This window comes from Talaromyces marneffei, chromosome 6, assembly GCF_009556855.1.
Source record: "Talaromyces marneffei chromosome 6, complete sequence".
In the NCBI taxonomy this organism is placed as follows: Eukaryota; Fungi; Ascomycota; class Eurotiomycetes; order Eurotiales; family Trichocomaceae; genus Talaromyces; species Talaromyces marneffei.
Window position 1 is genome coordinate 2133911 of NC_072353.1, and position 11567 is coordinate 2145477.

The window sequence follows — 11567 nt, forward strand, 5'->3', positions numbered from 1 at the left end:
TGGAGAAGGCGAATTGAACAAAACAATCAATTATTCACTTCTTGTGACTACTACCAACGCTTTTGAGCTTTCTTCATCGGTACTTATTTCTGCACACTATACAAAGTTCTTCTTGATCAGCCATGGCGACAGAAAAACAAGATAAGCTGGCCGGTAAGTGGCAAGCCCCTCGCCTGTACCATACCGCCAAAACAAACGCATTGACTAACAAGCAACGATGCAGTTCATGTCAGATCGGTCGATATGGTACGTCGCATATTTAGACAACAATTTCAACAAAACGGATGGTTGACGAGATGATGATCGTAGACCGAAGATATGCAGCAGGAGGCTATTGAAGTTGGTACGGAATCGAATTGCGTTTGAGACATAGCATGGAAGTTGACTTGTAATAGCAACGGAGGCTATGGAGAAATTTCACATGGAGAAGGTAGGATCAGCCGATTCTAGATTTACATATCTCGAATGCTTACGTTATTGTTTCCGGTTAGGATATCGCACAACACATCAAGAAAGAGGTCGGCACCAACCAACCATACCACCACCTTGTCTTCTGACGTGCCCCTGACACCACTTCACAGTTTGACTCACGCAAAGGCGCCACATGGCACTGCATAGTCGGCCGCAACTTTGGCAGTTTCGTAACCCACGGTGGGTGCCCCGTCTATTCAAGCATCTGTCCAAAGTCCTCCTTCCACTGATTAAATCTACACGCAGAGACGAAACACTTCATTTACTTCTACCTCGGCCACTGCGCAATCCTCCTTTTCAAAACCCAATGATATCCCCGCCGTTAAAATTGCGAACCCGCGATACGCGATAGCTAGAACAACAAGCTTGGAAACAAACCGGCGATGATGGGACGAGAACAAGTCATGCCAGGCGGCGGCGGCGTTTAGGATATTGTTCGTGGACGGCGCTTTCAGCTCGAATTCTAAAGATGTGTATGAGTTGTGTTGAAATAGTTTGCTTAGAGATATTTGATCTGGATACCCATGCCTTCACCCCTGGTAGCCGAGCTTTAATGTACTCTAGTCTTTTAGTCTCCTACTTTTACTTGATGATTGATGCAGCGTACCTACTTAAAATGATCATCAACAATGTTTTAATTCTAAAAGATAATACAGGAGTAACCTTAGTTAAAAACCATGAAAAGATCAAAGAGATGCCTGAGAGTCATGTGAACGCCAAGCCGCCACTGTCACAGCGCCTTCATCTACTGAGCCCCATGTCATTGGTCTCCTTTACACCTGCGGTATCTTAAGTTACATTAACTAACTTGTTAACTAACATGATAACTATGACTCAACGGACTCTCTCTGGCATTAAGTTAACTTAATTATCTTGACTTTGATATTGTGAACTCAGATCACGAAAAGTAAAAGCACTCAGATTCGGAATCATGGCGTTCTGTATTACCTTCGGAACCTACGGTAAGACTCCATACCTACGATTCCCGCTCTGGGTTTGTACTCCACAGCAAGGATTCAAGCTAATTAGGTTACAGACATCCAATCGCGACTTGAGGGATACGAAAATGTTCGAGCCCATTGTCAAAACTGTATGTTCATGGACTATATCGGATATTGACTCGCGGATGTTCTGACGACTTGATTCTTCTGACAGGCGGAAACTGGGATGGACATTGCGAAACGAGATGGTAAGTAGCGCCTCTATTTATTTTCAAGACGGTTTACTAATCAGCTCGATAGGCCGTTTTTCACAATCTGTTTTATTGTGAGTTTGGTTGAATCTTATCTGAAAAAAGAGTCTTATCTGACTTGTATACAACAGCCTGTAATCCCATTATCGACACACAAGTACAGGGTCAGTTGTCTGTCACCAACATGCCATCATCAAATCTAACAGTCAAAATAGGAAGTACGATGTTACCGATGCGGATTCACTCAAGACCTAAGGTTCGCCCTTCTAGCCAATCCAGCTCGCATCATGCGTAAAGTATCTAACAATTTTCATAGCATACGACCTGATATCACGCCCACAACACAACCTCCGCCTGGGATGTCATGGGGTCCGGCCTATGGGCCTCCACAACAACCGCAATATGCATATCAAGGAGGACAACAACCCCCAGCTGGATATCAGAGTGGTCCGCCTGTGGCGTCAGGAGGGAATCAGGATGCTGGGCATGTATACAAGTAAATCGATGCTCCAGAGCAGTTCGTGATTGAGTTGGGAAGGGGAATTTGGAAGCGTGGTTCTAGACTTTTTAATATGCATGCTTGTCTTAGCATTTCCTTTTGTCGCGTCATTCTTAATAATACTATTTCTTTTGTTATTGATTTCGGCTATTTTGGCAGGTTCTTGTTGGTATTCACTAACTGACCGAGGCGAGGACCCGCCGCAAGCCCACTATGTAAGCACCTTAACTACCTCTTGAACCTCACATTATCCTGCCAGATCATCAACGACTAAAGTCGTAACAAAATGACACAAATACACCACTGCCGAGACTTCATCAGTCTCCCTTCTCCTAGTGCATCGCCATACCACATCTTCTTCCTCCCCGGAAACCCCGGGCTAGTAGAATACTACGCCAAATTCCTGTCCCTACTACACTCCGCCCTCAACCAGGCACCATCAACAACCCAATTTAACATTGCAGGCTGTTCTTATGCCGGATTCGAAACAGAAAATTCGTCTTCAAAAGAAAATGATGGGAAATTGTACGACATCACCGAACAAGTAACCTTCTGCCTTGACCAGTTACAAGAATATATCAACGGCGGAACAAAAGACATGCTGGCGGAGACAAAACCAAAAGTCATTCTTATAGGCCACTCATTCGGCACGTTCGTTATTGCAGAGATAATGAAACGGCTATACACCTCTTCTGCCCAAGACGAAAAGCAGAACTATGAAATCATAGGAAACATACATCTCTTCCCACCGATTCCGGACCTTGCCAAAAGTCCGAGGGGAGTCAAAGCTGCGGTACCCCCTCACCCTTCTCCCTTTTCCTTATTGAAGTTGCATGATCTGACATTGAAAACAGGGAGTAGCGACATGGAAATACCTCCCCAGCATAATGTCCTTCATCGCCAATGCAGTCTACAATCTTCCCCTCAGCTGGTCCAATGCAGTCGTGAGATACATGACTGCATTCCCCTCGGATTCGGATGCATTGTATACCACGCGCCAGTTCTTTGGTAGTCGGACCGGTGTTGCTCAAGCTCTGTACCTCCCCCCCCCCCGCCCCCGCCCAATTCATCGTCGTACGGCTCATTAAAGACTTTATGTGCTGATGTACAAGCTAGATACCTGGTAAAATTCGAATTCGACGAGATAAAACTCTCCCGCTGGGAAGAAGCTTTCCGAAGCATTGCATCTTACCACAAGCACCAGCAACAGAAAAAATTCCCGATACGCATCTTCTTCGGCGCAAATGACCACTGGGTCGACAACGAGTTGCGCGATGCATTTATGTACAAATATTGCGACCCTAGTGGTCCTTTAGCGTTTGGCAAAGAGGCGCTGGATCTAAAGGCGAGGATTGATCCGAGTAGGGATGGAGATGAGGGGAGTGTGGTGATTCCACATGATTTTTCGATTGGTATGTCGACTCAATTCACTTTTGCATTTCTGGGCGTGTTTGGAGGAAGAGGAGCTGATTGATAATGGTGTAGGACATAGTGAGCATGTGGTTCCTTATGTGGCTGAGTATGTGGAGGAGATTATGGGTAGCAGGGCATAGAGCATAACAAGCATAGAACGTGTATATTATTAGATTTAGAATCAATAACTATCAAAGATCAATCAAGTCTTGACAGGCAACTTCTCCTCCGGCGTCGCTTGACCACTTTCCTCCTCCCTTTCGACAGCTGCATGAATCGCATTAACTGGCTTCTTCTTGCCCGTCGCATCCAACCACATCGCCTTGACGGTATATACAATGCTATCCCGTCCTTCATACAACGGGAAAATCACCACACCAAACGCAGTCCCAAACAACCAGATGATACCAACAACGACCCAACCCGTGAAAAATTTCTTGCTAAAGACATAACCCGATCCGTACATTGGCATTGGCCAGAGAATCAACAGACACAACGTCATGATCACGGTGAGTGCGCGCGCATAGAATGCGGCACGGTTGAGTTTGTGGGTTTCTTCTTCGGTCATGTCCTGCGCAAAGTTCGTTGTTTCGCCGGGGATCAGCTCCAAATCCACGTGTGCTTCGGCGGCGACATCTGAGTCGTCGACTTTGCGGATACTGCGCATCGATTCGTAGTCGTAGTTTTGTTGGCCGAAAATCAGCGTTAAAATGGGGATGAAGATGACGGGGCTGAGGAGGGCGACGACATTGCCTGCCAGCATGGGATAACTAGTTATAACAATTAGTCAGATGAAAAAGACAAAAGATAATAAAAGGACATACTTGGATCCGGTAGTGGTGACGGTCAATTCTCCGTACAACGACTTGGCCGTTACCAACCATGCAATCAAAGCACAGGCCAGACCCAATGGAGGCGACAGTGCAGCTGCAACCCAGTTCTGTCCCTTCCACAACAGAGTCAAAGCCCCGGGGAGGACTGCGGACGAGATGATAACGCCCATGAGCAGATACAAATAGCCCATTCCGACGCCAGCATAGTAAAGTCCAGTGGCGAATCCAGCCATGACCAATGCATAAACGACACAGGCCATGTGAGAGATCCATACGAGTTTCTTGCCCTTTGCTGATGGTTGGATGTATGCTTGGAAGATATCATAAGTACACACCGAAGAGACAGCGATCAATTGAGCGGAAAACGCAGATGTAACGGCCATGAAGACCATGAGTGTTGTGGCGACAGCACCACCGTAGCCCATCATTTCTACTGCGGCATACGGCAGGACAAGACCAGCAGTAACGTCCGTTGGGCTGAGGATTGCGTTTCCTTGCAGCGCAAGCGCTGCCAATCCCATGGTTGTCGCGCAAAGCCAGGGAATGGCGAACCAACACAAGCCTCCGATGACATACCCAGGAAATGCGTGCACGGGACTAGCAGCGATAGCCTTGTTGTAGTATCCATTATCTAAGAAGACGGTTCCAAAGTTACCGACCAGGTTGATCACGAAGAAGATTCCTCCCTCGCGAGAATGCATGGTCAGATAACTGCCACCGGAGTTTCCATCAACGGGATTGGCCTTGGCAGCCGCCGTCAAGATGTCATACACCTTGCCGGGAGATCCCAAGATGGGGCTCACGGCATATGTGTTGAACGCGAAGGTGAAGATGATGACGACAATGACGATGGTATGCAGATAATCGGTGATGAAGGTTGCCTTGATTCCACCAAAGACGGTATACAAGACCACACCGATGGGGAGCAAGAAACACGCAGCAGGTGTTGGCATACCAGTCAGCGCATTGAGCACGGCGGATCCTCCAGTCAACAACATGGCCGTCACAAGGACGTTGGTCATGAGACAAAACACGATAAACACGCAGTGCACCACGGTACCGTAACGAGCTCGAATAACTTCAAGAAAAGTGTGAGCGTTGGGGGCGCGGCGTTTCAATTCAATGGCCAAGGTCGCAAATAGAAGAATCTGTACCGTGGCACCGGCTGCATAGTAGAATGGACCAGAGACTCCGTACTCGTAGGCGACAGTGGAAGATTGGAGGAGTGTAGCGGCCCATGTCCAGCTACTGACGACTGCTGATGCGACCAGACCAGACTTAACGGTACGACCGGCAGTGGAGAACATTTCTGATGTTTGGACTTCATGTTGGTATCGTTTCAGAGCCCAGGTGATGAAGATCATCAACAGTGCGAAAGCAAATCCCAGGCCGACCACGATGCCGTAGCCAAAGCCCTGGCTGAGAGGGGCCGTGAAGTGAGCTTCAGCCATGTTGCTCGCTAGATTAAAATGTTTATGAAGATCGAATGATACCAAGAGAAACAGTCAGCGAGAGGTGACAGGGTATATGTCTATATAAGTATCTATTTATGATACAGACGTGGCCGGGGCCAGACTCCGATTTCGCAGCCATGGATGCATCAGACAGAGTCATAATCAAAACAATACTGATTAGTTGAGACTAAAATGATATGAACAGTGGTAAGTGTGTGTATAGCCAAGGTCTGAATAAAGTAAGAGCAATCATGGTGCGGCGAGTTCCGACGAGTCAGACGCACACAAACGGCACCAAATCGCCATATGGAGCAGGCATTGCTGATAAGGATTTGTCATTGTGATCGAGTCATCGCAGAGTTATGGTCTAATAGCGTGGAGGCCCGGGGAATTAGCGAGAGAGTCCAAAGGGTTTAAGGGTCTTGTTGAACGGTAAAGCGATTAAAGTCTGGAAAAAGATTATACTCATCCTCGGTTGTGGGCCTGAGGATCGTCCTGTACCGTCCGTGACGGGGCGAATGGGGAGCTATGATTGGCTGGCTGTGGAATCTTATCGGGGAAATTGTCACGTGACGTATAAACCGCTCTCTAATTGGTTCAATCGAAAGATAAGAAAACACGCTCGGAATGCAGCTTCGTATTTCTGGTAGTTATATGGGCCGCCGTTAATTTCCTATCTGCAGCATGACTCCGGACTCTCGTTCCTTTTGTCATCTTATCAATCTTAATGATCCTATGAAACATCGCCCTGACTGTAACTATCCGTGGACTATCACGTCATGCCCTAGTTCGTGCAATTTTTAGGATGAGCCGCCAAACGCCTGGAAAATAGGCAGTTCGCGGCAGTTTGCCCCCTGTCTGTCCACTGCACCTTGCTTACGTAGTAGAATCAACTAACCACAGCAGAAAACAAGCATGGCCGGCCAGAATAAGACAACTCCATTATGGAATATCATGTGATATAATACAGATTGCAATTCTCCTTCCTTCCCATCGTTGCTAATGACATGCTAGAATTTTTCGATGCAGACAAAAGAGAATAGGCTGTAAGCTCATGACCGTACGACAGAAAGCTTTCTGGGTTATATAATCTCTACACAATTGCGCTGATGCACGCGTTTCGATCGGATATCAAGAAGTTCGGCAAAGTGAGATCGAGAAAAGGGGTATTGGTATGAGGAAGCAGGTTGGGTAGTTCTGCTAAAGAAGAGGTAGGACGAGGTATGACGGATTTGCCTCATGTCAAATCCGCTTGACGATTGATGGAGGCGATGAGATCGTTATTTATGAAGAGAAGTTGCGAGTAATCTTGGCGATAACTGTAGATAATGTCAGCCATCAGGTCTTTCCTCGCATAGGATATATCGACATACCATGCAATCCAACAACAGAAAAGATAAATCCCAAACTCAAAACCAAAACAACAACAGGGTCAACTCGGAGACCGGGGCTCTCATCAGTGTAGAGCTTCAACATAGTACCGGACGAGCCACCGGCGCCAGCAGCACGGGTAGAGGTTGGTCGCGCGTTACGCAGCGATTCTTTGTGGTCGGCAGCAGCGCGGCGACGGAGAGCAGTACGAGGACCACCGGGGGGAGTAGGTGATGAAGGACGGTTGACGGCAGAGCCAGATGCGGCGGCGCCAGCAGCGACCTTGCTGTCTGGGCCGGATTCGGTGCCGGATGCAAGAGGAGATGAAGCACGGGGGGATGCCTGTATGCAGTAGATCAATCAGCAATGTATCTTTTCAATTGTGTCTTGGAGTCGGATTGCTCGTCTGACTCCTTGGACAATAGCCATTGAGGATTCGGTAGACACAATGAGCGGAATCAGAATCGGCGACTGCTTACCATTGTGATAGCAAAACTATTATTCTTTCTATTTATTATATGAATTGACTGCAAATGAGTGACAAGAAGAGAATTGAAGTTGAAGTTGATGATGGTCACACAAGTGAATAGGGACTGTGTCGAGTGTCGTGGAATTTGAGGTTGGCAAAAGGCCACGGGTCACGCTCCGGGGGACGCTAACTGTTACCGGTTAGACTGACCTTAGCTTGCGCTCCACTCTGCAGATATCCCAGATCGGACTCACACATTTGACTGAACTAATTCAATACCTTGAAGAAAAGTAAAAGACATACCATGATAGAAGACTACCGGTATTCCTGTGAGCATCGTGCACTTTGTAGCAGGAAAGATCTACGATGCCACTCTGACTGCGGCTGCCTGGAAGTGTGAGTTTCGGATACATATAGTGGAGGTCGGTCATCACTCGAACTCTCCAAGTAACTATCTCAGCATTGCTTCGATCTACATTGCCTCAATCCGCCAGCATCTTCACGACCTTGTAGTATGCGGTATTCAGCCTGGTTGCTATATAAAGAGCGGTTTTATTGTACGTTTGACATAAACAACTCTAAGTCAGACGCAGGGTAACTAATGAGACAAATTCTTCTTTGTCAGATATTTGAAACTCACTGGTGTCATCGTCTTCTTGGTTATGCCCACCAAGAGCTAGTCAGACTTTTTGAAAATATCTTTATTTCTGATACTAAAATGTGTTATTAGCGAAAATGTGCTTCGTCTTATTCACTACACACTATGATTCTTTCAAACTATTTGCATATCAAAAGCTTAGCAAATCGGGCCATCACCATCTCCTCGGCCGTGTAAGACAATGAAACCTCGGGTCTAGTATTATCTGCTGCAAGCTCAGTCGCGTAGACCAAACCCTTTCAACAGCGGGTCAGCAAGAAATCAGAGGGATAATTGATATCTTGAAGTTATATGTCTGCTAGTACCAGCACTAATGACCTAACACCCGAGGTTTGCACCTACTTAGAGATATTTATATGTATCTTGTTACATCATCCGGTTCTTTTTTTCATGTTCGCTGCCCTAGAATTCAGACGCATCAGATGTAGCCCCAACAGCCTAGCAAAAATGATACCACCAGGCCAAAATATGCGCGCGTCGCGACTCGGGAAGAAGTAGGAGCCATAGATATTGGATGAATTACTAGAGGCATGAATTGATTGACCAATGCATACACATCGGCTCTCTTGGTTCTGGTGCGAGGACTTGTGCTCGCAATCCAGGCTTGAACAACGTTGAATGCTGACTATGAGCCGGTGCACATCAGGTACATTCCTGTGTACCAAACAGCAGAGCTATGACTTGATATAATCTGTATGTTTCCTACGATATCGATCAACAGTAGTTTAATTCGACTCGCGCCCAGCGAGTTACCGAGCGAAGTGCAGAATCTGAAGATGTATACAGGTGCGGTGATGAGTGCCACAATAGTCCTGAAGCTGAACCGCCGTCTGTCATGGGGAAAAAAAACGATATATTTTCTGTTTCCTAAGGTAGTAGCAAAGAAAGAAGGAAATACAGGAACATTGAATGGCAGATCGCAGCCATAAGAGCAAGGGTATAAACAAGAGTGTGGTATCATCGTATCAATATCTGTCAGATCAGGCAAACTGGTGTGCCGGTCTCCAGATTGTGCGTTCATTTATGTAGATTTGAAAAGCGTATAGGGTATATGCATGTGTTTTGGAAATTTGTTCTGGGAATTCTTGGAGTACCATACTGCAGATGGTCACGAGCCCCTCAACCGACTAGTTGCAAGATCAATCAATCATCATGCGGCTAGGGACGCTCTCTCCGGGCATTCTGGTGCCCAATTCCGTGGCCTTTTCATCGTCGTCAGATTTACGTGTCGTCATAACATGTGGTTTAAGTCCTTTGTGGAAATTGGCTGTGCAGACGATGGCGTTCACGATGGTTGCAATGATCAAAAGGATGGTAATAATGGCGAAGAAGGTCAATGATCGTCGAGCAGCAATATACTCAAGGTATCGAGATGGTTGGTACATGCGTACAAGCTTGAAAAGGAAGTAGGCCAGACCACCGACATAAAGTGTCTAGGTATCAATGTAAGTACTTGCGCACTGGGTGTTATCGCGATTCAATGATTGAAACTTACAATAACAGCGCACATGCCGAGCGTGTTCTCCCGTCTCGTGAAGACTGCGGCAAGGAATAAAATCAAAATCGTCACCGGAATAGCAGCCAGAGTCAAACCAAACTCGACATCGGTTTTCCCGGTTACGATAACGACGAATTGGACGGTGAAACCCAAGAAGAAGAAAAAATCAAACTTCAACAAGGCGATGTAGATCTGTTTTGCAGTTAGAACAAGAAGTTACGGCGTGGGCCGAGAATAACGTACCTGATAAGTCAAATACCGCCGCTTCATTCGCAAATCGGCACTGATGTGTTTATAAATTGTCCAAGCGAATTCGTCATACAACTTCCAGGCTAAGAATGCCAAAATCATCGAGCCGATTGTGATTATTACAGGAATCGCGATCAAGACCGGTCTGGTTTGATGGAAGAGGCCCTCATCCAAGGATACCTGTTCTATCTGCAAAGCACCATAGATGAGCAGTCCGATGTTGCAAAGACAGATTCCGATGATCTGAATTGTGTTTTTGAGACGCAAAGCATCGTAGACCAAGACTAATTCGTAGATGAAACCGAAAAGGTACAGCGATAGAAACGTCGGAAGGGTTCTTGAAGAACTGGCTGAGTTGTCGAAGTGGGCATGGTTAATTTGAAAAGTAGCAAATACATAGCTACAACAACAGTCAGTATAGTCTCTAAATAAGTCAGTGCAGCGTAAGAAGGGAAAAATAAACTTACGACTCAAGGCCGAGAATGATAGCTGCTTGGACCACAGAAGTCACAACAAACAACCACGTCCATTTTGAATTCGGAAGATACATTCTGCTCACTCGCTCAGGTCCATGGACCTGTCTATAGCCTGAGCGTTCGTGGAATGGGCCGCCCGAGGCACGGTAAGAAGTGTCGTACGCTCCTCCGAGCAACGAGGCTCGGGACTGCGGCGAAGGAATTTTGGAAACTTGCTCCGTCGACACGGAGTCTGGTTCGTTAAGAGGAATTGGAAGCGGCGGTTTTGGCGGTATCCCACTGAGTCAAATGAGATGACAGTCACAGTTGGTAGTTTGCAGTATGGTTATGATTAATATTGTTGACGCGTATCAAATTCACAATATAAGATGCTGTATGTCCTTTGTTGACAGGTTGTCTGGTTATCTGGGAGTAGATTGGCGTGACTTGGTGAAACAGCAATATGGAGCACAGCGGTCGGGGTGGTCTATATGCGGGGAGATGGTTGGCCAAAGGAGACTGAGCGCGATTTCTGGAAAGAACGAGCGACGACAGGGAGGATTGAAGTTAGTTGTTGTTAATGTTGGATAATTACAGCGCGGAAAGCCTGTGATATGAATAGGATTGGTGATAAAGAAGGACAACGACGGACAGCAGACAAGTCAACAACAATTAACGTTAAAGGATGGAGAAAAGTTTTTGGAGGGAACTAGTCCCAGGAGGAAAGCACGCTGCCTCAGCCTGAGGAAGGGACGGGTGGGTCAGTGGGCCTTCTGTCCCACGCTCTGGCCTTTCCGCACTCCGGCACGGTACCTGGATTGATCGTTGAAGACTCCGTACGGGAGTGTCAAGTGTCAATATTTATCATGCTATTCAGGCAGAGTCCATATCAGACCTTTATAGATACGCCACCCCTAAGACCATCGCGTAGATTCGTGACAAGGGTTGGCGTTGGAATGCCTAGTCCGATCGGCCAGTTTTGGAGGAGGCTGAGACAGTCCAAGT

At 46.8% G+C, this 11567-nt stretch overlaps 6 protein-coding genes across 6 annotated transcripts; 3 read left to right on the forward strand and 3 right to left on the reverse strand.

The window, feature by feature from the left end:
- Positions 1-122: 122 nt before the first annotated feature.
- Positions 123-782, forward strand: EYB26_008285 (uncharacterized protein; the record flags this gene model as incomplete). The annotated part of the gene is made up of 7 exons (XM_054267540.1): positions 123-153; positions 224-246; positions 310-343; positions 396-430; positions 492-518; positions 582-651; positions 718-782. 7 exons carry the CDS (start codon positions 123-125, stop codon positions 780-782), a joined length of 285 nt encoding a protein of 94 aa, XP_054123515.1.
- A 620-nt stretch (positions 783-1402) lies between these two features.
- Positions 1403-2163, forward strand: EYB26_008286 (uncharacterized protein; the record flags this gene model as incomplete). The annotated part of the gene is made up of 7 exons (XM_054267541.1): positions 1403-1433; positions 1508-1561; positions 1627-1660; positions 1713-1737; positions 1795-1827; positions 1879-1919; positions 1980-2163. The coding sequence occupies 7 exons, from the start codon at positions 1403-1405 to the stop codon at positions 2161-2163; spliced, it is 402 nt and encodes a 133-aa protein (XP_054123516.1).
- A 285-nt stretch (positions 2164-2448) lies between these two features.
- EYB26_008287 (uncharacterized protein) lies at positions 2449-3715 on the forward strand (the record flags this gene model as incomplete). Its single annotated transcript, XM_054267542.1, has 4 exons — positions 2449-2955; positions 3017-3198; positions 3279-3574; positions 3648-3715. 4 exons carry the CDS (start codon positions 2449-2451, stop codon positions 3713-3715), a joined length of 1053 nt encoding a protein of 350 aa, XP_054123517.1.
- A 62-nt stretch (positions 3716-3777) lies between these two features.
- EYB26_008288 (uncharacterized protein) lies at positions 3778-5859 on the reverse strand (the record flags this gene model as incomplete). The annotated part of the gene is made up of 2 exons (XM_054267543.1): positions 3778-4345; positions 4400-5859. The coding sequence occupies 2 exons, from the start codon at positions 5857-5859 to the stop codon at positions 3778-3780; spliced, it is 2028 nt and encodes a 675-aa protein (XP_054123518.1).
- Positions 5860-7146: 1287 nt separating this feature from the next.
- On the reverse strand, positions 7147-7715 carry EYB26_008289 (uncharacterized protein; the record flags this gene model as incomplete). The annotated part of the gene is made up of 3 exons (XM_054267544.1): positions 7147-7181; positions 7236-7575; positions 7713-7715. The coding sequence occupies 3 exons, from the start codon at positions 7713-7715 to the stop codon at positions 7147-7149; spliced, it is 378 nt and encodes a 125-aa protein (XP_054123519.1).
- Positions 7716-9499: 1784 nt separating this feature from the next.
- On the reverse strand, positions 9500-10657 carry EYB26_008290 (uncharacterized protein; the record flags this gene model as incomplete). The annotated part of the gene is made up of 4 exons (XM_054267545.1): positions 9500-9793; positions 9856-10050; positions 10102-10507; positions 10575-10657. 4 exons carry the CDS (start codon positions 10655-10657, stop codon positions 9500-9502), a joined length of 978 nt encoding a protein of 325 aa, XP_054123520.1.
- Between the last annotated feature and the right edge of the window lie 910 nt (positions 10658-11567).